General features: G+C 49.7%; 1 protein-coding gene across 1 annotated transcript in view; it reads left to right on the plus strand.

Moving 5' to 3' along the window:
• The window catches only part of CNGB1 (cyclic nucleotide gated channel subunit beta 1), a gene marked incomplete at its 3' end in the record, with an annotated part of 64,110 nt that overhangs the window by 33,490 nt on the left and 5,606 nt on the right, over nucleotides 1-25,014 (plus strand). Inside the window, exons 17-29 of the mRNA XM_027119932.1 lie at nucleotides 629-786; nucleotides 2,253-2,408; nucleotides 3,548-3,756; nucleotides 4,790-4,840; nucleotides 5,098-5,184; nucleotides 7,328-7,392; nucleotides 8,275-8,397; nucleotides 14,113-14,254; nucleotides 15,029-15,188; nucleotides 17,006-17,103; nucleotides 17,200-17,283; nucleotides 20,214-20,332; nucleotides 20,606-20,752. Coding sequence (XP_026975733.1) covers nucleotides 629-786; nucleotides 2,253-2,408; nucleotides 3,548-3,756; nucleotides 4,790-4,840; nucleotides 5,098-5,184; nucleotides 7,328-7,392; nucleotides 8,275-8,397; nucleotides 14,113-14,254; nucleotides 15,029-15,188; nucleotides 17,006-17,103; nucleotides 17,200-17,283; nucleotides 20,214-20,332; nucleotides 20,606-20,752 — 1,599 coding nt within the window. The remainder of the gene's footprint in view (nucleotides 1-628; nucleotides 787-2,252; nucleotides 2,409-3,547; nucleotides 3,757-4,789; nucleotides 4,841-5,097; nucleotides 5,185-7,327; nucleotides 7,393-8,274; nucleotides 8,398-14,112; nucleotides 14,255-15,028; nucleotides 15,189-17,005; nucleotides 17,104-17,199; nucleotides 17,284-20,213; nucleotides 20,333-20,605; nucleotides 20,753-25,014) is intronic.

Consider the following 25,014-nt stretch of genomic DNA (forward strand, 5'->3'; position numbering starts at 1 on the left):
ACTCTCATTCATTCTCTCTGTCTGTGTCTGTCTCTCCCTTGCTGCAAGTTCATGCAGTTTAAATTCCTATAAACTAAAAGAATATGTAATGTATCTGCACTGTTTTTAAGATTTATTTATTTATTTAGGCTGCGCTGTGCAGCTTCTAGGATCTTAGTTCCCTGACCAGGGATCGAACCTGGGCCCTCAGCAGTGAGAGCACAGAGTCCTAACCACCAGACAGCCAGGGAATTCCCTGCACTGTTTTTTCCATCAGTTATTTCCTAAGCCTAAAAAAGTAGCCCCTGTCCCCTCTCTGATCTGTCCTGTATCTCATGTGAACCCCAAACTGAGACTAACAGCCCTGAACTGAGTTCCAGAGTTTCCCCCTGAATCACAAGTGGAATCCGAGTGTTTTTGGAATTGCCCATCTGAATCAGAGCATTCGTGGTACATTTTCTGAAAGCTGGGCACCCGGGTGTTTTTCCTCCCAGGAGATATTAAGGTGGGTTTGATGTTTTGATGTCAGAAGAAGACTGGGCCAGGATTTACCCCCTAAGGCCAGGTGGGATATAGATTCAGCTCTTGCCCGGTGGCGCAGGGGTCCCTCCCCACGCAGCCCGCTCAGCTCTGGGTGGTGTTCCCTCAGTGACCAGGACCGCGCAGCCTCCACAGACAGCCAGACCAGTGCCCTCATCAACAACCGGCTCCAGGAGCTGGTGAAGCTTTTCAAGGAGCGGACGGAGAAGGTGAAGGAGAAGCTCATCGACCCTGATGTCACCTCTGATGAAGAGAGCCCCAAGCCCTGTGAGTCCAGAGCTGGGGCTGGGCCACCTGACCAGGGGTGGGGTGGGGCCCCTTAAGGCCCCTGTCAATTCTTGGGGAAGGCGGCCCCAAGGAAACGGTTGGGGTGCTTGAGAGAAGCCCAGATCTCCATTCTCTGGAATTTGAGGTCCTTTATGTACAGGTTTAGCTACGTGTCCAGGGGAGGAAAGAATGTCAAAGTTCTGACCAGTGATCCAGTTGTACTTGGCTCTCCCTCCCACAGGGCAAGTTCCCTTGTTGACCCCCTGCCCCTTTCCCGCTGGCGGGCAGGTGGTCCACCCTGGGATGTATCTCATGGTCTTGCACTTAGATGGTGTCCATAACCCACTCTGGAACTACACAGTCTTATTTTTCAGAGGCCTCCACTGCAATATTCTTATGGGGTTATCTGAAAGTTTCCTGCTTTCAAAGTGCCAGGAGGAAATAAGAGCCATGCTGTCTTGCCAGGGAGGTTTTCTAGGTCTTTTCAAAGGAGGGTTGTGCCTTAGAACTCATGGTGCCAACAGTGGACCTAGCAGAGCCTGACTTCACACTCCTAAAGCTGGAAACATAGCCATATTAAACCTGTAAGAACCAATTTCTAGGTCACCAACAACATCACCATAGATGCACAGGAAAACTGTGATCCCATCTGGTGTCTTGTTTTAGAGATGAGACAGCTGAGATTTCTGCTCTGAAAAACCTAGAACAATGTTTTCCTAATTTCTGGCCCTGGGTGGTGGAAGTTCTGGGTACCAATGCCCCTAGCCGTCCAGAGAAACCAAGGGGTGCAAGCACAGACACACAAGCACACACTCAATTGAAACATCCGGCTTGCCCAGAAACACCTCATTTTAGGCAGTTCCTGAGAAGCGGTCCCAGACTGGTAGCTGTAAGAGTTCGGAGCAGGTGCCCAGGTTGCTATTAAGGAAGATCTTTGTGGTTTGCTGCAGGAGAGCACCCAGAGCTTGTAGCAGGTTATGGGATGGTGCCAGGGTCCCCTCAGCTTCAGTTCCAGAGTCTGCAGTTGGGAGCCTTCCCTTTTTTGTGTTTTCATTAATTAATTAATTTTTGGCTATGTTGGGTCTTTGTTGCTGCATGCGGGCTTTCTCTAGGGTAGGGGTAGGGGTAGGTAGGTAGCAGGGGCTACCCTCCATTGCAGTGTGCGGGCTTCTCATTACGGTGACTTCTCTTGTTGCGGAGCACGGGCTCCAGGTGCATGGGTTTCAGTAGTTGTGGCGCACGGGCTTCAGTAGTTGTGGTTCACGGGCTTCAGTAGTTGTGGCACACAGGCTTAGTTGCTCCGCAGTGTGTGGGATCTTCCCGGACCGGGGCTCGAACCCGTGTCCCCTGCACTGGCAGGTGGATTCTTAACCACTGCGCCACCAGGGAAGTCCTGCGAGCCTTCTCTTTGCATCCTCTACCCGAGCCTCAGGGCTGGGTCAGAGGGTCACAGTGTCATCCCATAGCCCCAGCCAAGAAAGCCCCAGAGCCGGCCCTGGATGTGAAGCCAGCTGAATCGGGGCAGGTGGAGGAGGAACACTATTGTGAAATGCTCTGCTGCAAGTTCAAACGCCGCCCCTGGAAGAAGTACCAGTTTCCCCAGAGCATCGACCCGACGACCAGTGAGTCCTGGGAAGGCGGTGGGCGTTGCCACATGTCACATGAGAGGGCAGGAGAATGGGAGGGGGTGGGGGCAGTGCAAGGGCGGGCCCCAAACAAAGTCCCTGAACTAGGACCATAAGATCATACCCATCTTAACAGACAAGCAAACTAAGGTACAGAGAAGTTAACTGGCCTAAAGACACAACTAGTCAGTGGCAGACTCAGGACTCCTGACTCTTGGCCAAGTCTTTTTTCTACTCTGCTCTTCCTGGCTCCTTCCCAGAGCTGCTGCTCTGAGCAGAAAAGGGGAAAAGTTCTTCCAACATCTAAAGTGAAGTCCCTCTCACTTGCCTTTTAGCCCATTTTGTATTCTTCAGGAATAACGACGCTTCATATGTGCACAGCACTTCACAGTTTACAAAGGAGCGCCCTGCCTTTTTTCTCTGACTTCTCCTTATGACTTCTCTGAGGAGGACAGAACAGGTGCCAGAGAGGGACTTTCCTAAGGACACATAAGAAGTCACTTGGGGGGCAGGACTTCAACCCTGGTGTCCATTGGTCCTTTAAAATGCCCAGGTGGGGGGAATTCCCTGGTGGTCCAGTGGTTAGGACTCTGCGCTTCTCCTACAGGGGGCATGGGTTTGATCGCCGGTCGGGGAACTAAGATCCCACACGCTGCCCAGCATGGTCAAAAAAATTAAAAACAAAAATAAATAAATAAATGATAAAATGCCCAGGTGACCTACAGTATCCATCCATCCATCCATGCACTTGTCCATCTGTGTATCCATCTGTCCATCTTCTATGCATTATTTACTGTTGTGTATTTACAAAGGCAGGAAATACATTTTTGGAAAAAATTCAACAAGAATGAGAGCAGAAGTGTTTTCTGGTTAGCTGTCTATTAACTAGTAATGACCCCATATCCCATATCCCCTACTCAGAGTACTCAATTTGTTAGGGCCTAGCCGTGATTTATTTTTATATCAAAGATAGTTTTACATGCCCCCCCCCGAAATTACAGAAGGGCCGCATATAGGGCTTGTAGGAAAGTGCAGACAGACAAGTGGGGAGCAGAAAGTCCCACCCTCATCCCGTGGCGAGGAGCCCTTCTCTGGCTGACGTTCTGGCATTTTCCTGGCCCCTCCCACCCCTGCAGACCTGATGTACATCGTGTGGCTGTTCTTCGTGGTGCTGGCCTGGAACTGGAACTGTTGGCTGATTCCCGTGCGCTGGGCCTTCCCCTACCAGATGCCGGACAACATCCACCTCTGGCTGCTGGTGGATTACCTGTGTGACCTCATCTACCTCCTGGACATCACCGTGTTCCAGCTGCGTCTGCAGTTTGTGAGAGGCGGGGACATCATTGTGAGTCACAGACAGGTGTGGGGGGGTGGCTGGGAGCAGACCCTGCAGCCAGAGCATTCGTGGGGCTGACCCCTGACGCTGGGAGGGACCAGAAGCTAATGAACAAGGAAATCTCAGGACGTCCACCCATGCTTATTCAACAGCGTCATTGCTTGTTTCACACATCTTTGATACGTTCAGATTACACACATCAAGTCTTGCTCATGGGTGAAATGGTTCCTGGACCACCTGAGGCAATGAGAGATGAAGAAGTGGCCTAGAGATTGACCTTTAGAACAGGCAGACCTGGTTCAAATCTCGGCTCAACCAGGACAACTGTATCACCTCTTGGAGCCTCAGTTTCCTCATCTATAAAATGGGGATAGTAATCGCTCCCACCTCATACCATTGCTGTGAGGATCTATGGAGGTGATGTATGCAGAATGCTCAGCACAGGTATCTGCTGACAATCAACATTTCCTGCCGCACTACCCAGACCAGTTTGGGAGCCTGTGTTCTGGTGCACTTATTAGGGAGAAAACCTAAGTCCTGATTGTGACTTGGCAGAGTTCCCATCTCCCTGTGCATGTCACTTTTCAAAATCCCATGCTGGCAGAGCCTGCTCCACTGTGTGCAGACAAGTTGAGTTTGACCCTCTAAAACAATTTAGAGGAAAGAGAACTCCCTGAGCAACCTCTTTCCTGATCTGATCAGAGCAGTGGCCAGCTCCTCAGTGAATAAGGTTACAAATGGTCCAGGTAAGAGAGAATAAGCTCAATGTCCCTGCTTTCCATCCAGGAAGTTGGAATTGAGCTGAGTGCCCTTGGACAACTTCCCCCCTCACCCACCATGCCTCCCCCAGGAGCTCGACCCTCCCTATCTGTAGACTGTGAGGCTTTCATCGAAGCTCTGCTGGTCCCTTCTGCTACACATCCATGGGGCTGTTACTTCAATAGGAAGGTGGAGGTTGTGCGGGGATTTCCATCGCTGCTCCCATGGGGTCAGGGATTAAGCTCTCAGGCCATTTCACAGTCAGTATTCCATTTTATTCCAGACAGACAAAAAGGAGATGCGCAACAATTATCTGAAATCTCAGCGCTTTAAGGTGTGTGCCAGGGATCTTGGGAGGTGGTGTCTCTGGGGTCCCTGGCTGCTTTGGGGCCAACGTGACGTGGTTCCTGCCAGGACCAGCACGGGCTGGAGCTCGTTGGTAGGATGCCTCCTGCCCTAATTTTAGCCCCTCCAGGGGCATTCTGACCTCACCTTCCCATTGAAGGTGGAGACCCCTGCCACTCACCCCAGCCCACAACCCTGGGAGTTATATACTATTTTATGCACTGTGGTGTCCTGCTGGGATTTCAGATGGATATGCTCTGCCTCTTGCCCTTGGACTTTCTCTACTTGAAATTCGGTGTGAATCCCCTCCTGCGCTTGCCCCGCTGTTTGAAGGTAAGACCATCCAAGGCCTTCAGCTCCTCCGTGCTCTGCACCTGCAGTGGCAGCTTAATGTCTGGCCTGAGCAGCACTGGGGAGCAGGAGGCATCTGGGAAGGGTGGCCCCAGATGGGAAATTCCTTACAATTGTTAGCGCTTCTTATTTGTGCTGTGTGTTACATATTGTTCTGGAGGCTTTACAAGTGCCTACTTCTCAACAGCATGAGATGAGTGTTGTTAGTACCAGAATTTCACAAATGAGATGCCTGAGGCACAGAGAGGTTAAGTAACTTGCCCAAGGTCACACAGGTAGGAAGGAGTAGAGTCTGGATTTGAACCCAGGCAGCCTGTTTCCACTGTCTATGCTTTCAGTTACTATAGAGATTCAACAGAGAGACTTCTGCTTTATGATGGTCTTCATCTAAAAGATGGAGAAGCAGAGGCTTGGAAAGCTTGGGTGACTTGCCCAAGGTCACAGGAACCAGGAAGTGCCCAGGATGGATTTGAACATGCAGCCCGACACCTGTTTCATCATTAGTTGTTGTCATTACAGTGTCACTACAACCATTCCTCTTGTCACCGGGGCAGAGCCAATGTCTCAGAGAGGGTGACACAGTGTAGAGTAGAGACCTGGCAACATCCTTTAATGTGACCAGAGTGGACAGCTAGTCAGAGCACTCAGGATCCCCCAAATGGATTTTTCTGGCAGACCAAGTAAATTCATCTTTCTCCTTACATAATACTTGATGCTTCTTCCCCAAAATGGTAATGAGGGAATTTACAAAAGAGGAAAACACAATAACCTTAATAACTTGGAGAAATAGGGCAGAGAAAAGCTGGAAGAATGCAAGTACCTCCATGAAAAGAAAGCATATCTGGAATGGAGCATGAAAGCTGTTTCTGAGCTTCCTGGCTGCCCAGAGGAAGAGGGAAACTGGAAGTGGCACCAGTGTTATTTGACACATGCCAGCCTTCCAGGGGCAGCAGAGGTTGCTTTAGAGCCATACATCAGAGTGAGGAGGGTTAGATCCACAGCCCAAGTTTTACCCCAAATACAGAGGCTGGATCCATATCTTGGTCCACGTGGTAGTAGTGAACGTAACTCAAGCACCTAACTTCTAGCAGGACTCAGAGGATGCAACTCTTTGGGTCCAAGGTGAGGATCCAAGTCCATGGTCCTTCTTCATCCAATGCAAACTCCAGGTGGAAATTAGAATGAACACCTGGATGATAGCTAGCGTGGCCCACAGGGAATCTTCATCAATGTTATTTTCAAAGGTCAAACAACATGTGTGCAGAGATCTAGAGGCAAGTGTAACATTGTGGAAAGAGCTTGCAGGGTTTTTTTTTGTTTTTTGTTTTTGTTTTTTTTTGCGGTACGCGGGCCTCTCACCGCTGTGGCATCTCCAGCTGCGGAGCACAGGCTCCGGACGCGCAGGCTCAGCAGCCATGGCTCACGGGCCCAGCCGCTCCGCGGCATGTGGGATCCTCCCGGACCGGGGCACGAACCCGTGTCCCCTGCATCGGCAGGCGGACTCTCAACCACTGCACCACCAGGGAAGCCCCGAGCTTGCAGTTTTGAGTGTGATCTGGCTTCGAACCCTGGCTCTGTCACTTAGCAGCTGTGTGTTTTGGGCAAGTTCCTGAACTCCCCTGAGTGCCAGTTTCCTCTCTGTAAAAGGAGAAGGATAATACATGTAAATAAGTGCTAAGGTAAAGTGTATAAAGTGCAGTCGTACAAGGGCTCAGTAATGGGCAGTTATCTTACACTTTTATTATTATAAATAAGCCTTTTGAGGAGATCAGAGAGCAGCTGTTTCTTTATATAATTGTTGTCTTTATAAGTAAACCTTGAAAACAGGGTCCTTAACCTGGGATGCATGTACCTTAAAAGTTTCATGATAGGATTTGGAAGGTCTAGGAGTCCCTGAAGTTATACACAAACTGTGACAACATGATTATATGTAACTTCCAAGGAAGAGGGTCCAGGGTTTCCATCAGATTCAGAAATGGAGTTTCTGGCCCCCCATTCCTCAAAGGGCTAAGGACTTCTGATTTTGAATGTTCACTCTCCAACCCGCTCCCACCGGGGGTCTGTGGGGAATGGTCTGGGAGGTGAGGGCAGCGGGCCGCCCCTGATGCCTTGCTGTTTCTCCCAGTACATGGCCTTCTTCGAGTTTAACAACCGCCTGGAATCCATCCTCAGCAAAGCCTACATTTACAGGTGAGACCCCTACACACACACACACACACACACACACACACACACACACACAGAGAAGTGCACATGTGCACACACATGCCCCAGGACATTTGCAGCAAGAACGGAGCAAGGCATTCTCTACCCCCATCACTTCCCCTTTCGGCTCCCCTGGCCCCCAGGCCCCCTCGCCACTGCCACTCACCGGAAGCTGGGCCTCTTCCTGGCCCTTCTGCGAAGGGATGTTTGTTTTTTAGAGAACCAGGAATGTCCCGTTTCCCCCAATTGTGAGGAGGTCTCACGTAGGTTGACATGCACGGCTCCCCTGCATTTCCAGGGAACTGGGTCTCAATTTAGTCTCAGCTCAGGAAACTGACCCCCCTAACCACTCAAGCACGGGGGTAGTGGCTGTATGGACACAGTGGGCCATCTTGCAGATGTCCAAGCTTGGGACCCAGGACCAGCCAGGCCACGCTTGGGGACAGGGCTCCTCTCCCCATCTCTCATGGAGCAGCGCTCCTCTGTATGCATCTGTCCCTTCTCTGCCCCCCCGCCCCGCTGCCTCCCCCACTCAGCTCTTCCACTTCCCTGGAATTGTCTGCACATGTAGCTGTGTGCCTATTCCAGCCCCCAGTCTTGACAACTTTCTGTTCAAGTATCACCAGTCCTAACCAGCACAGTCTCAACAGAGCAGCCAGTTGGCCCAGTCCAGCCACTGGTTCCCATCGGTCAAGTGTCCGTTGCACCAGACAGCTGGGCAGGGCTGTGCAGCTCCGACAGGGAGGGCTCTGAGGTGGGCTTTGGGAAGGGTGAAGACTGGCTTGTTCCCTGCAGTTCTGACCCCTGGGGTGATATGTCATTGCCACCCTTTCTGCTACTGTGTTCGTGCCTTTCCTTCTTTTGCAGGGTTATCAGGACCACAGCCTACCTGCTCTACAGTCTACATTTGAACTCATGTCTGTATTACTGGGCTTCAGCCTATGAGGGCCTTGGCTCCACTCACTGGGTTTACGATGGCGTGGGAAACAGGTGAGCCGCGGTCTTCCTCCTGTGTCTTAATAATTCACGGTACCGAGACTCCCAGAAAGGAGTCCCACTGCCGCCATTTTGTCGAGGTCACCTCGCTCCCAAAGAATCATTGTCATGATAAGGTTCAAGGGCCAAGTCTCCACATCCTCACTAATCTAACATTTTTCTGAGCACCTGCCACGTGCCAGGCAAAAGGGGGCAGACATGAACAAGACCTGCTAGAAAGATCCTTTGGCATCCCAAAGTCTACTGAGTTGGCCAGTTCACAGCACGTGCGTGTCCACTCCTCCACCCTGTGGGCACGGCTGTGCGGGAACAAGGCCAGGGAATACTGCTCGACATGCTTCCTGGGCATTGCTAGCCGTGGAGGAGCTAGCAAACAAGGAGAAATCTACTTGCCAGTCCAGAGAGCTGCCACACATAGAGGTCCATGCTCAAATGTTAATGATGGTGACAATGATAGTAATACTAATAATAGCAAGCATTGGAGAAGGCTTATACAGACCAGCCCTGTTCTAAGCACTTCATGTAGTATCTCACTTAATCCTCCCAACAATCACACAAGACAGGAACCATCAGCATCCCCATTTTAAAGATGAGGTAACAGACGTGAAGTGACTTCCCCAGATCACACAGAGAGCTGGGATTTGAATCCAGACAGCACGGCTACAGAATCTTACGTGTGGTACCATCTGCCCAGTGCCCTGGGTGGGGGGAGGGAGGCGTGGGATGGTCAATTCTGAAAAGTTAAGTTTGAGCTTGGCCTGGGTAGGTGGAGGGAAGGGGCAGAGAATCCCGGGGGGAGGGAACAGCAGGAAGAAAGGTGTGGAGTAGCGAAATAGTGGAGTCAGGGAGCCAGGGGTCCTCTGTCGCTGGAGGGGGCAGGGTGTGTGGAAGGATCCAGAGAGGGAGGCGGGGCCGGGTTGCCAAACAGACTCCTACCTGAGCCATACCGAAGCCACTGGCTGCCCCGGGCTGCCGAGTACAGTACTTGAAGTGCAAGGGCCACTGAGGTATGCTGCAGCTGTAGAGAACACACAGGTTTTGGATTAGTGTCTTATTACTAATTTTTAAAATATTGGTTACATGTGGATATGATATTAATTTTGATATTTTGGGTAAACTGAAATACATTATTGACATTAATTTCACCTCTTTTTACTTTTCAAAAATGTGGTTGCTCAAAATTTTTAATTACATATGTGGATCACATCATATTTTTATTGGATAGAGCTGCCCTAGGCAAAACCAGCAGAAGTCTCTTTTTTACTGTTCATATACATATATATATATTCTGATTATAAAAGAAAGATCGGGAACATACTCTCTTTCTTTGAGTCTAAGATGCAGTTAATTATGATACATTATTGAGTCAATATAGCTTTTTGGGAAAAAAGGAAATATTACATTAAACGTATACATGGATTATAAGATAATCCTTATTTTAGAAATGTGAAAAGAATTGTCACCAACAAGGAAATAGAATAACATAATATTGTGCATATTTTCCCATCAGTAAATTTTTAAAAACCGTGGTACCAGTGCCCTGCCACACAGAGATACCACCATTTATTTAGCCATTTCCTTGTCATTGGCTACTTAAGTTGTCTCCAGTTTTTTCATGATGACACGTGGTGATGCTGCAGGGAGTGTCTGTGTTTAGGAATCTTTGTCTTCTGGTCTGACAGTTTCCTCATAATAAATTCCTACAGAGGGATGGCAGGGCCAAGGGTATGAACATTTTATGAAGTGTTTAAAAAAATTATTATTTTTTTTTATTAAGAGACTATTTTTTTAGAGCAGTTTTAGGTTTACAGAAAAGTGGATTGGAAAGTACAGAGAGTTCCCGTCCACCACCTCATTTCTGAGGCTTGGTTGGTTATTGAAAGCTGCCCATTTACCCTCTCACCACTTGCCTTTCAAAGCCTTTTAAGCAGGAGAATGACAGGACCCAGGGGAATCCCAGAAAGATGGTTTTCCCAATGATGGCTGATGGGAGGATGGATGGGGAGGACAGGCAGGAAGCAGACAGATGAACTGGTTAGGGGTTAGGGCCCTGTCCGTGAGGGCAAAAAAAAAAAAAAAAGAAAAGGTCAAGAGAGGGTTTGTGTGATAACGAGGATGGAGGGCAGTGTGGGAAGGAGACAGAAGCACTTAGGGTCAAGGTCAGGGATGGGCCTGGAGATTCAGAGCACAGGCTTTAGAAACAGGAATCCGGAGCTCACTCCTGGTGCTGCCACCTGCTAGCAGTGGGCAGCTCACTTCGTTTCTCTGAGCCTCAGTTTCCTGATCTGCCCAATGGGTCTGATAATAGGAGCCCCACACCTTGAAGAGGTAACTGTGAGGACTGGGTGCATCTGAGTCACCGATCCCATGCCAGGCCACAGCCGGCACTCGGTCAGCTGTGGTGACAAAGAGGCGGAGGAAGAGTTCAGGCCCAGGGGGTCAGTGAGTCCCCTCAGGCAGGCCCTGCCTCACCCTGGGCTGTGCCCACTAGTGACACAAAATGCTCTCAGTCCGGCTGTCAACACATTCACCTCCTCCACGTGCTTGTTTCCAGTTGGCACTAGAACAGGCCACTTGTGTCCAAGGTGGCTTCTCTCTAGAGTGATTGTTGGTCCAGAAAGTCCCTTCTCAGTACAGATGCCCCAACCTTGGCCCCAATGACCACAGCTGTCACCCTCTGCGACGGGCCTGTGGCCTGAGGGGAGCTCACCTAGAGGTCACAAGGTCCAGGGCAACCAGGCAGGCGGGGGGAATCCTGCCATCTGCTGTGGGGTGGAGTGTGTCGGGGATGGGGTCAGGGCCCAGCACGCTTACATCACCACTGGCCCCGCTCCCTCTTCCCCGCGGCTGAACCCACCCACAGCCCTGCTCCTGAGCCCATGACTAGACCATTCATTCACTCGTTTATTCATTCATTCATCCCCTCACAAGGGGGCAGAGGGAGGACTCGAAGACATTCTATGCAAAGGGAAGAACAGAAGCTATTCATTAAATCTTGCTCTGTGGCCTTGGGTAAGGCCCTTACCCTTTCTGAGACTCAATTTTCTCATCTATAAAATGGGGGTAGGATTACACTCAGATTTCTCGTGAAGAATAAATAAAGTATGTAACATGTCCAGCCTGTGCCTGGACAGGAGTCAGTGACCTCACTTCCTAGCTATGGCCATTCTTATGGGGAAGCCGGCACACCAGGAAAGGGTTCCTAACCAGGGGTCCAGAGATTTAAGGGGGTCACAACCACCCCTTGAAATTGGAACTAAATTTTGGGAACATGCTGGCTTTTCTAAGGAGAAGCTTCCTCATAACTTTTGTTAGCTTTGCAAAGGGGTCTGTGCCCCAACAGGCTAAAAACCCACGTCCTGGAGCTGGGCCTGGCCCCCATCACGGTAGGCCTGGGAGGAATGGCAGGCAGGGCAGGGGAGGACAGGGCCAACCATCCGGGACTTCCCTCTGCATGGCCCTGGGGAGTTCTCACTGCTCCGTAGTGGAGGGGCACACTTTTCTGGCAGCGTTACCCTTTTCGAAATGGAATCCTGTAGGGAACCCCAGGATATGCAAAAGCAGTGAAGGAGAATTCCTGTAGAAATCCAACATCATCCGTAATAATAACTTTCAAAATAGTGACCATTCCTTGAGTACCTGCTATAGGCCAGGGAGCGTAAGGACCTAAGTTCCTATATATTAATATTTGGGTTCTTCATCCTGCTCTGCTTTGGCCGGGTCTGGGGCAGCATGCAGGGGTCCCCACAGACCCAGTGGCGTGGAAGACTTGGGAGGCCCCTAAGATGTGCCATCCATGCCAGTGGCTGACTTCTGCAGGGCAAAGCAGGAGCTGCGTGGATATCACTCGTCTTCTATTGGTGGCCCAGTGGCACCCAGAGTCCAGGCAGTACCCAGGCGGCGCCCAGCTCAGTCCTCCTAAAGGCTGCTCAGCACGCCCTCTGGTGGCCAGGACTGGTATGATGGGGATTGACAGGGCAGGCCTGTCTCATGATTCTGAGATTTTTCTTGCACTAGGTGGTAAGGAGGGGTCAGGAGGCCCAGAGCCCTGCCCCAGGCCTCGCAGCTATTCAGAGGTAGAGCCTCCCCCACCACTGCCCCAACTCCCCAGCAACCTCTGCTTCCCCACCCACCAGTGCTCATTGCACGTTGACTTGCCTGTCCCCACTAGACAGTGAACTTCTTGAGGACATAGGTGAGTCTATTGTTCCCCACTGCTGGCACCAGTGACAGGGAAGGCTCTGATAGCTGACATTTACTGAGAGCCCACCGTGTGCCAGGCGCTCTTTTGCACCTCATGTCACCCTCATGATCGCCCTGTGAAGAATGCTCTATTGCCATGTCCCTTTCAGGGGAAGGGCGCTGAGGCTTGACTAGATGAGTAACTTGTCCAGGTTATGAAGCTAGAAAGTGGCAGAGCTGGGTTTGAGCCCAGGCAGTCCAGCTCCAGAGCCCATGCTCTAAGCATGGTGCTGCATAAATAGCTGGTGAGCAGAGCCCAGGGGAGGACAAATGTGGGGTCATTCTTGGACCAGATGATTGGCCAGCTGGTTGATGTTCTCCATTTCCCAGTAGAGCAGGGACCCTGGAAACATGGGTGTATCAGGACACTGGAGCCAGGGCAGGCTCTGGGCAATTCCTGTGCCCTGGTGGGAGAACAGGAAGCACAGGAAAGCCTGCTGAGACTGCCCTGGCTTTAGGCCCTGCTGACCTCAACCTTGCTGACGGGAGGGCACGGTCTGAAGGTATGAACATAAACACCTTGGTAACTAAATCCCTTTAAGTAGCTATAAAGATTTTAGTTCTGTATTGTTTAAGATATTGTAAAAGCTTAGGTTTATTTTTGTAGGACTTAGTGGCTAAAAATTAGAACATAACAATGGGGCTGCTCTGTTGGAGTAGTGTACACTTGTAATTATAAATAAACATGCAAAACTTTAAAAAAAAAAGGGAGGGACTCTCACTGCTTTGTGATAATTAGACAAGCACAGGCATTTCCTATGCCTTTTACCACACAGTAGGGCCCCATCACCCATACCTCCCTTTCCGATGATTCATGAGCTGTGTCAAAGGCTTACTGATGGTGGGTGCTAGCTCAGAGAAGCAGATGACATCTGGTTTCCAGTCTGAGCTCTGGAACTTGCCAGCTGGTGACCATGGGTGTTCCCTTTCCCTCTGCGGCCCTCAATTTCACTATCTGGTTAGTGGACAGGCAAGGGGGAGGGTCAGAAAAGGTGATCCTCCAGATATCTTCCACTTTTGAGCTTGTTCTTAAACCTCATGATGGGATAGCAAAGGAAAGACTGTGGACATTGAAAACATATTGAGGGAAACTGAGGGATCCCAGGCATCAGGAGCCGGAAAACCCTGGTTTATCCTCCTGCCAAGTCTTCAAGGTAATCTCCAGAAGCCTCAGTTTCCACATCTGTAAATGGGGATGACAACGTGTCTCTGCAGGGTCGGGGCAGAGCACAACAAAACCACACAGTACCTGTGAACGTGCTCTACAAGCGGCAGAGGGCTCTGAAGTTGGGACAGGGTTTTCGCTTTTTCCTTTTTTTTTTTTTTTGGTTTTGTTTGTTTGTTTGCACTTATGAGCTGTAAAGCTTTTTCTCTTTTGTACAGTGTACACGTATCCACGCCAGGCTGCCCAGGATCCACAGGGCGGGGCCTGTGATGACTGAGGTCCCCTTCCTCTTCTCTCCCTAGTTACATTCGCTGTTACTACTGGGCTGTGAAGACCCTCATCACCATCGGCGGCCTGCCCGACCCCAGGACGCTCTTTGAAATTGTCTTCCAGGGTCTGAACTATTTCACAGGTGTCTTCGCTTTCTCCGTGATGATCGGACAGGTAGCTGGGTCACTAGTCTGTTCCAAACCACCTGCCTGCAGGGCCCTTTGCCCTCTTGCTGCTGCCAGAAGCATCACCATCTGTGCCCGTTCCTTTCAGACTAGGCCCAGGAACAGCACTGGGCCGAGAGTTGGGAGCCTGGAGCTCTGGGACCCGCTGAGTGAAGGGGTGGTGATGGAGGTGTAGGTCCCATTTCCTCTCTGAGGTTGCTTCCCATTTGAAATGTCAGTCCTTTGGGACAGCTGGAGAGTTGGGCTGAATGGCTTTCTGCAGGGGCTGAGGATTTGGGCTGTTCCCTTGGAGAGAAGTCCCCGGTGGATTCTAATGTACTGGGGGTGCGGCTCATACTGTAGTCAGTGCCTGAGGCAACCACCAGGGGTCCTCAGAGTTACCTTTGAGGGGCTCTGCTCCAAGGAGCAGCACTCCTGGTTCATATTTCCTCGGGGCGGGAGGGTGGCGCGTGGTGTCAAAGTGACCTCTGGCACCAAGGGGCCACGTTGTACCAGAATCAGCCCAGCCCAGGGAGGCCTTCCCTCCTTGTGTGGCCCCAGAGACCTGAGGCCACGGGAGGGGGCTAGCAGCCTCGCTCCTCCACGTGCAGCATCGTCGGAAAACCTGTGTGTGGACATGGGATTCCCTCTCTCCTGATCTCCCCCCAGGCCCACAGGCACGTACCCCTGGCCTGTGCTAAGTAAATGTGCCCACAACACACGTCCCCAGAGCCCGGCCCCGCTCTGACCCAGCGGCTCCCCTGACCACCCTCCTTACCCCCAGATGAGAGACGTGGTGGGGGCCGCTACTGCGGGAGAGACCTACTACCGCAGCTGTATGGACAGCACAGTGAAGTACATGAACTTCTACAAGATCCCCAGGTCCGTGCAGAACCGGGTCAAGACCTGGTATGAGTACACCTGGCACTCCCAAGGCATGCTGGGTAAGACCACGCCCCCTCCCCACTCCCCTCCCCGCCCCAACCCAGCTGTCGCCAGCTCCCCCAGCCCGACCCGGTGCCCTGCCTTCCTGGGCCCTGGCCTCATCCCGTGTCCCTGAGGCCCCGAGCATGGGGGCCTCTCTTGGCCCCAACATTTAAGTGAGAGCGGCCTGGGGAGGCCTTGGGCGGTGCCCAAGTTAAGCCATCAGGAGACCCCTGAAGACATGAAGGGCTTGTCTTCCGAATGCCGCCCCCCACCTTGAAATGCATCTCCATTCGAAGATGGAAGTACAGTTGGAACCAGGAGGGAAGACTCTGTCTGTCTCTGTTTCTCTCTCCTCTCTTCCTCTTCATATACATCCATACATATAATACTTATTTTGTAAATTTTAAAAAATTCTTTTTCAGATTATTTTCCATTAGAGTTTATTACAATATATTTAAAAAAAATTTTTGATGTTATACTTTGCTTCTGAAATTGGCTAAAACAATGCATTTTCATTCACTGCTGTTTCTGCTTTCTTGTCAATGATGAGGTGTGCTCCGTTATTCTTGCAAAGTGGGAGAATCTTACCTGTAAACTTTCCAAATATAGTGAAGTTTTCACAGATTCTAAATGGAATCCTTAGTGAAATTTGAATAGGTTAATAACATGTTAATTGACTTTATTTTTTTCCTGTTTCCTTTTTATTTTGGGGAGCTAGTAATTTTGTTTTCAGAGCCTAGACATCGTTTTGGAGGGCTCTGAAAAGCTTATGGACCACTGGCACTGTGCCTAGAGTCTCCCAAGGCCCTCAGAAAAATGAAAGGGCCCCCCACTGCTTCTGTGGGGTTCACTCTGTTCTCAAAGAAGCCACACTCGAGGCCCACGGTCTCCTGAGTTGGGGGTGTTGGCAAGTCTGTGGACAAAGCACATGACTACAGTTTCCAAGGCATGTTCATTTCCACTGCCTCATTCTGTTCTAGTGACAGCCTTGTGACTTTTCACAGGGGCACATGTTGAGGACCAGAGAGGGCTCTGACCTGCCCAGGGTTGCACAGACCCAGCACTTGAGCCCTAAGCTAATTGTGGTGCAGTGGACAGAGCACGGGGCTGGGGCCCCATGGTACATTTCTGTCTCCAGTTACCACCTTCACTCTGTGCCAGGCTCTCAGCTGCACACCATAGACCCCATGGTGGGCAGACATACTACTCTCCCAGCATAGGTTCTGAAGTCACAGGGCCTGGGTGGGGTCCTGATTCCATTCCCCTGGGCTGCATGGACATGGGCAAGTCACTGCCCTCCGGAGTCTCCCTGTCCTTGTCTGTAAAGTGGGTTATAGTGGGCACCTCTTGAGCTGCTGGGAGGTTTTAATGAAATCATCTTGGTAAAGCACTCTGTAAAACTGCCTGGCACATAGTAAGTGCTCCAAATACTTCATTTCTTGCTAGTGTTGTTCTTATAACGTGAGTGGAGAAGACAGATCATTGGCAAACAATTGCAGTAAAGGGTGTGATATGTGCTATGGCACAGGGACTGATAATGTAATAGCTAGGTGGGAGGATGTCAAGGGAAGGCTTCCTGGAGGAGGTGACATGAGTGCTGGGTTCTGCAGAATGAGTAGGGTTAGCCAGGAAGGTGAAGGGGGTTGTTCCCAGCAGAGGGAACGGCATTGGCAAAGGCCTGGAGGCAGAGAGGATACCCTCCCAATCTAGAGTGGTTCCAGGTGGTAGAGGAATGGTGTGCCTCGGGTCCCCACCAGTGTGGTGTGGACGGGCCCTGTGTGTGTGAAGGAGGGGCCCGGCTGTGCCTCTGAACCTTGCAGGGTCTCATTTGCAGACGAGTCAGAGCTGATGGTGCAGCTTCCAGATAAGATGCGGCTGGACCTCGCCATCGATGTGAACTATAACATCGTCAGCAAAGTGGCACTCTTCCAGGTATGGCCCACCCAGTGTCCCCACCCTCAAGACTCTGGAAGGTCCAGAGCCCACACCTTCCTCTAAACGGCTCCTTTCCCGTCCTCTTGGGGCCAGGGCTGTGACCGGCAGATGATCTTCGACATGCTGAAGAGACTTCGTTCTGTTGTCTACCTGCCCAACGACTACGTGTGCAAGAAGGTGAGTGGCCCAGGGCAGCCTCAAGGCGGTCTGGGATTCACAGCCACTGCCTGTCGCAGCTGGGCTGGAGTGGGGGCCTATGAAGGCACAGCGGGGCGAGCGGAATTGCCAGGAGGGGAGGAGGGTGGTGAGCTGACCCCAGGGCTCCTGGCTTGTTTGGCACAAGGAGGCTCTGTCCAGCTCTAGGCACTGAACTCAGATGTGCCTCAGGCCTTGCTCCCTCTTCCTGGGGCCATGGGGGCCAGGACAAGGAGCCCCACTTTATAGAAGAGGAAAGTGAGGAGCATAGAGAGGGGCAGGGTCTTGACTGTGTAGATGGACCTGCTTCCAGGGTCTTGGTCTTCCTGTCAGGAAAATGGGGCTGGAGGAGGGGTAGGATAGGTCAGAGGTTGCAAAGTAATGGTTCTTGCATAGGAGCCAGCCCACAGATGTTTCATGGGGTTTTTTTTTCCATCTTTTTTTTTGGACTAATCTAAAAATAAAAATTTGAATTAGTCTCCAGCCTTTAAAAGTTGGAAGGTTTCGGGAATTCCCTGGAGGTCCAGTGGTTAGGACTTGGTGCTTTCACTGCCGTGACCTGGGTTCAGTCCTTGGTTAGGGAACTAGGATCCTGCAAAGTGCGCAGCATTGCCAAAAAAAACTGGAAGTTTTCACATAAAAATCCAGATTTCTGGCTGAAAACAGAAAATCGGCTAGCATTGAGCCCCACTTTCCCAAACAGCCAGAATCATGAGGAGTGGAGAAGGGGCTGGCCCTGAAGGGGATGTCGTCCTCTCCTGACGCCACAGGTCCCACCTCTCCACTGCCCCACAGGCTCCCTCCTCTCCTTGACATCATCCACCTGATCCTGGGACTCATTTGGGTTTGAATGCCAGGGCCAGACAGTGTCTAAGGCCCCTTCTGCTCCCATTTTTTGGGATTCGAGGTGAGACCGAGCTCACTTGGTGAGTGAGTGGTCAGGGTGGAGGAGCTTAGTGTGTATACAGGGGTGAAAATATTGCCCAAGAACCCCCTGTGAAACTCAGGAACCCCCAGCCCCAGAAGGGCCCCATCTCCAAGCTGTATGCTGCATAACAGTGAAGTTTCTGGAAGCAAAGAGCTGGGGGAATGGGGACAAGGGTATGGCTGAGAATTTAAAGCTGCAGCCTTAGCGGCCAAGAGAAGTTTGGGAACAATAGAAGGATTTGTCTGACATTGGAGCCACTTCCTAGCTGTGCAGCCTTGGGGAAGTGGCTTGCCCTCTCTGAGCCTGACTCTTTTCATGGGTAAGTAGGGATATTGATAGTATCTCCCTCATGGGGTGATTGTGAGAATTGAAGAAGATATGCATAGGGAGTTTGGCACCATGGCTGGCACAGAGTCGGTGCCATTGCTGTTGCTAATATCCTTGTGGGTGCTGCAGACTTTACCTCTGATGAGGAAAAATGAATCAGATTGTTGGGAAGTTTGCCGTGGAAGCTGAAGTGAACACTTGGTGAACGTGTGTAAATGGCGCCCTCTGCTGACAGGTTTGGCGCTGTGACAATCTCGCTGAGACAACCCGAGGCCACCCCAGGACCACCCCTGGGCGGGTCAGTGAGATGAGGGTGAGCTCTGCAGCCCCTCACACTTCAGCCCCATGTCAAATTGGACACTGAAACAGGGGAACGAGACTTTCTTCCTTTTTGTTAAGAAGGCCATGCATGTGTGAGATGCCCAGGGAATATTTGTCAAATGAATCAAAAGCACAAGCCACTTACCAGTCTTTGGTCACTCTCCCTGTACACACACCATGTGTGGCCGATAGGTATCAGGCCAGGGCACCGGTCTATGAAGGCGTGAGGATTGGAAGGTGCTGGCAGACTGGGTATTTCTGATTCTAGTCCGAAGCAAAGCTATTCATTCATTCGTTCATTTGGTTTCATTTGTGATTAAGACCGTTGTATCAGTCTGCTAGGGCTGCCACAACAAAGTACCACAAATGGAATGGCTTAAATGACAGAACTGTATTGTCTCACAATTCTGGAGGCTAGAAGTCCGAGATCCAAGTGTCGGTGGGGTAGGTTCCTTCTGAGGACGGTGAGCAAAGGATCTGCTCCCGGCTTCTCTCCTGGCTTGTAGATGACTGCCTTCTCCCTGTGCCTCTTCACACTGTCTTCCCTCTATGCCTGTCTCTGTGCCCGAAGGTCGTTTATAAGGACACCCATCCTATTGGATTAGGGGCTCACCCAACTGCGGTATGATCTCATCTTCTTTTAACTAATTACATCTGTAATGACCCTATTTCCAAATAAGGTTACATTCTGAGGAGCGGGGGCGGGGGTGGGGGGGGCAGTTAGGATTTCAACATATGAATGGAGGTTCTGGAACCAGACTGCCTGTTTTCAAATCCCGGCTCGGCTTTGCTTAACTTTGTGACCTTGGGCAGAGTTCCTACCGCAGAGGGCTGTTGAGGACTAAGCAGGCTCGGTCACATAAAGCACTCAGAGCAGCGCCTGGCACAGAGAGGCGTTAGGTAATGGTGGACATTCCTATTAAAGCTGTTACCGTTCCTATTTCAGTAAGCAAATGCCGCTGAGCTCCTGATAGGATATGGGGGAGGCGCAGGTATCAGCTGATTGTGTGAACCACTGTGAGCTTTGCCATGCCTCTGGGCCCTCCATGGGTGCGTATAATTGGAAATTTACCGAATACCACTACACCTGGGCCTCGTTATCTAGCATTTTCCATCACACCACTAACTCCCCACCATAATCCTGCAATCTACAGGTGGGGAGACTGAGAGCCCGGAGGGGAAGTGACTATCTCTACACCACATACCAAGTCGGTAGGAGGGCTCGATCCCAGCCCAGGTTCCTCTGCACTGTGCCACCAGCGCCTGGGCCCAGCCCTGCTGCTTCTGTGGTTGCTTTTGGTGATGACAGAGGGACTCGCCCCCTTCTCTGTTTCAGGGGGAGATAGGCCGGGAGATGTACATCATCCAGGCGGGGCAGGTGCAGGTCTTGGGTGGCCCGGATGGGAAGTCCGTGCTGGTGACGCTGAAAGCTGGATCTGTGTTTGGAGAAATAAGGTCAGAACGGGGTGAAACAGGGGGACCTCAGCAAAGGCTGGGGAAGGGAGGGATGGCCAGTGGGTGGGACTATGTCCTCAAGGGCCCTTCGGTGGGTCTGAGGAAACCGCTATGCATACAGCACTGGCACCTGCTGACATATGCAAGGTGGGCCCAGCTGTCACCCGTGTGAGGCCATCGTGATGCTCTAGGCAGGGGTGAAAGTGAAGATGCTAAGTGTGATCAGAACTGCAGCCTCCTGAGGGTCTCACCTCCCTCCCCTCTCTGCCCCAGCTTGCTGGCTGTTGGGGGCGGGAACCGGCGCACGGCTAACGTGATCGCCCACGGGTTTACCAACCTCTTCATTCTGGATAAGAAGGACCTGAACGACATTTTGGTGCATTATCCGGAGTCTCAGAAGTTGCTCCGGAAGAAGGCCAGGTACATTTTTTTTTTAGTAAAAGAAATCCGTATATACTTTAGTGTGCATTTCCTAAGGACTCAGACTTTCTTTTACATAACTGTAGTACCTTTCTGAAAATCACGAAATTCAGTATTGAAGCAATACTTATCCCTAATCCATAGTCAAATGTTGTGAGTCGTCCCAATAGTGTCTTTTATAGCTTTGCTTTTCTTCTTTTCCATTCCTGGATCCCCCACTGCATGATGTTGCCATTTGAGTCTCCTTTGATCTGGGATCAAAGTTCCTCACCTTTTCCTATCTTCAGGGATTTTGACTTCTCTGAAGAGGACAGGCCAGTTATTCTGTAGAATGTCCCTCCATTTAAGTTTATATGTTTTCTCATCATTACCTTCAGGTTCTGCATTTGGGGCAGGAATTACTCAGAAGTGATGTTGTGTCCTTCTCGGTACAGTGTATTGAGAGGCTGCTTTCTCCCTATTCTGATGATTTTTTTACTCTGATCACTTGGTTAAAGTTTCCACACTCTCAAGTTACTATTTTTCCCTTTGAAATTAATAAGTAATGAGTGGTGAGTCACCTTGAGATGATGTAGATTTCCTGTTCCTTATCTCACTTTACCTCACTACTTTCAGCCTCCACTGAAGGTTCCTTGCAATGATCGCCATGGTGGTTGCAAAACGGTGATTTTCTAACTCTGTCATGCTTTCTACATTTATTAGCTAGCAATGTACTGTGAGGAAGAACTTTCTTTTCTTTCCCATTTATTTGATTTTTCATTTATCTATTTATAATGGTATGGATTTGCTGTATTCCATGAACATCCTGTTACAATCATTTTCACGCTCAAATTGTTCCACATTGGCCACTGGACACCTCTTTAGGCTGAATATAGTGAACTTTTGTTACATCCCTGTTATATCTTAGCACTTTTTTGCTTATAGACACACTAAGATGCCGTAGATTCATCTTATACTTTCCCTGCTGCATCCCTGGAAATGGCCATTTCTCCAAGGAGGCTTGATTCCTTTTAGAGGGGAATGGTTTTTAGAAACCAAGATATGAGTACTAAGTGCTCTCATTGCTACTGGGGTGTTACTAGGCCTCCACAGTGGACAGAGCTGGGAAATACATATACATATACACCTGTATGTATAAATGCAAATATATATATATATATATACACACACATACATATATGCACATACATATATTTCAACATCTATTTTTTTGTCTGTGTCTATCTATATCTCTGTATATCTCTGTCTCTACTTCTACCTATCTAACAATTTCGATCCAGCATCACAGAGTTCATTCTGATCTCCTTTTCTATATTTGTAAATTCCTTCTCCAACACTGAGAAATTTGACTCCCTTTATCCTCACTACATTGATTCATTTGTTCAGTCCTACAATGTAGAGAAAGTAGCACCAGAATCCCTATTTCATACCTACTGGAAAGAAGAAAGCCTTCTAAGCAGAGAGCAGTTCTTTCTGTCTTTAGCTTGAGGACCCATGATGTAGGTGTTGTGTTCAGGGTTACCTGGATTGGTTCTCTGTCTTCCTCCCTTTACTGTGGTTTTTCTGTTCATTTGAAATACAGCTAGGCTCACATGTTTCAGTTTGCGTTCCATTTCAGGGTTCCCCCACACTGACCCTTGTTGATTTTTTGTGTTTTGAATATGTAGAACATGAACATGGAAGAAGGCTACAAAACAGTGCATTCAGGGTCCCAACTCCCTGCACCTGTTGCCACCCACCCCTTACAGGAATCTAATCACCTTAGTTTCTGCTTTTTTCTTCTTGTGTTTCCTTTTGCAAAAATAGGCAGATCTGAGAATATTTGCTTATTTCCCTTTCTGTCTTACACAAAGGATAGCACACTGCAGATTCTCTTTTGCACTTGACTTTTTTTCACTTGACGAGAAATCCCAGAAAACATTCACTGAGTCCACAGACAGCTTCCTCATTCCTTTTAACAACTGTATTTAGGCTATTTCCAATATTTTGCAATTATAAATAGTACTGCAATGAATAACTTTGTGCATCTGTATTTTGTATTGTTGGGGAATAGGTAATTTTTTTTTTTTTTTTTGGCCATGCCACACAGTTTGTGGGATCTTAGTTCCCCAACCAGGGATTGAACTTGGGCCCCCAGCAGTGAAAGCCTGGAATCCTAACCACTAGACCCCTAGGGAATTCCCTGGAAAAGGTAATTTTTAAGAAAAGCAGTTTTTTGCTTTCAAACACTTAAGATCAGGTTTTCAATTGAGTGATGGAAGCAGCACGATGTGGTAGAAAATGCACAATAGGCTTGGGAGGCTGATAGGGCCCAAGTCCTGTCCATGTGCAGTACTGGCTGTGTGACCTAGGAAAAGTTACTTTACTTTTCTGGTCTCAGTTTCTCCATTGTAATATAAGGGTAATCACTTTGTTGTGGAGACGATTAAATAAAATAGTGTATGCGAATGTCTCTAGCAGGGGGCCTGGCACACAGGAGAGCTCAATACATGTTAATAATAATAATTGTTCCTCTTTATCCATTAAATTCTCTCTATAATTTTCCCATGGGATAAAGCCTTTTTAATCCACCTATCTGGTATTTCCTCCCTTGCCTTTTATCACATATTCATATTTTCCACTTCAGTCACCATAAATAATCTGTACAGAGAGTGGTCATCATAAAGGGAACAAACTCACCATGTCCATTCATACAGCACAATAATTTATTGAGCTGATAGTTCGAGGCCCTGGGGACACAGGAGGGAGGAAACAAAGCTTACATTCTAGTCCGGAAGCCAACAACGGAGAAAGGAATGACTATGTGATGTGTCAGCTGGGGATAAAGGCCATAAGGAAACATAAAGCCACATGAAGAGATAGAGGTGATGGAGGGAGCTACGTGAGATAAGTTGGTCAGGAAAAGTTATTCTCAGGGTGTGGCACTTCAACTGAGACCTGCCAGAGTGAAGGAGTGAGCTGGGGAACTGCCTGCAGGGAAAAGCATTCCAGGCAGAGGGAACAGCATGTGCAAAGGTCCCAAGGAGGCACAGACTCAGTGTTACATGGAGACCAACAAGAAAATGAATGTAGCTTGATATGGGATGGGAGCAGTGTAGGGGGTGAGATTGGGTAGGGCCTTGTAGGGGAAGCCTCACAATGGCTTTAGCTTTTGCTCTGAGGGAGATGGGAGCTATGCAGGGTTTTACACTGAGGAGTGACTTTCTGTGACTTAAGTTTTTACAGAATCCCTTTGGCAGCTCCCTGGTGAGTGGATGCAGTGTTGACCTTAAAGCATAATATAGACAAGGCGTTGGGGTCTCTCAGGGAAGGAAGCTGCCCTGTAATTCATCTTACCTGGCTGTTCTTAGAGAAGCCATGGGGCCCTTCCAGTGGCTGGTGTACGTGATCTTTCCCCCAAGTCTATCCACGTCCCCCTACTGTCCCAAGGGACAAGGATGCACAGTCAATCCCCATTATTCACAGATTCCATACTTGCAATTCGCCTACTCACTAAATTTATTTGTAATCCCCGAATCAATACTCAAAGGCTTATGCAGACACTCGCAGACGTGTGCCCAGAGGCGAAAATTTGAGTCACCTACAGCGCACGTTCCCAGCTAAAGTTGAAGAAGGTGACGGTCTGCCTTATTGTTTCAGCTCATATTGTAAACAGGTGTCTTTGTGTGGTCCATCATGTAGCATGTTTTTCACATTTTTGTGATTTTTGTTGGTGATTTTGCTGTTGAAATGGCCCCAGGTGTAGTGCTGAAGCGCTATCTCGTGTCCCCACGCAGGCCTGAGTTAGAGAGCCACGCGTTCATTGTAAACAAATCAATGATGTATATTAAATAAGATGTCTTTAAACAGAAACACACACAAGACAAGATTATGTAATGAACAGTTGATGAAAACGTGTGGAGAGGCTCACCGTAACCGAATCCTGTATTTCCCCCAGAAGCCATGGCTCAGTAGTCACTAATTCCGTGTCTGCAGACACTTTACAGAACTTAACTACCGCGGATAATGAGAACTGACTGCTCGTGTCTGAGAATAGGTACCGGGTTCCCCTCCCCCTGCCTTCCTGCCCCCTGCAAGAGGAACATGGCTCAGAAAAGACACACTCATAGCTGTCATCCCATTCCTCCGGCTGGGTTAGGTGTGGGTTTAGCAAGTCAGCCGGGATCCCGCAGAGGCCTTGCTCCTGGCCATGCCTGCGGTGTGCTGGGGTGAGGCAGCCAGAGGAAGGAGGAGGGGCTGGCGGGCCGTGCTGCACACAGTGG

The sequence above is a fragment of the Aethalodelphis obliquidens genome, unplaced genomic scaffold (genome assembly GCF_003676395.1).
Source record: "Aethalodelphis obliquidens isolate GAN/ISIS:26980383/991018 unplaced genomic scaffold, ASM367639v1 scaffold20, whole genome shotgun sequence".
Taxonomy (NCBI): domain Eukaryota; kingdom Metazoa; phylum Chordata; class Mammalia; order Artiodactyla; family Delphinidae; genus Aethalodelphis; species Aethalodelphis obliquidens.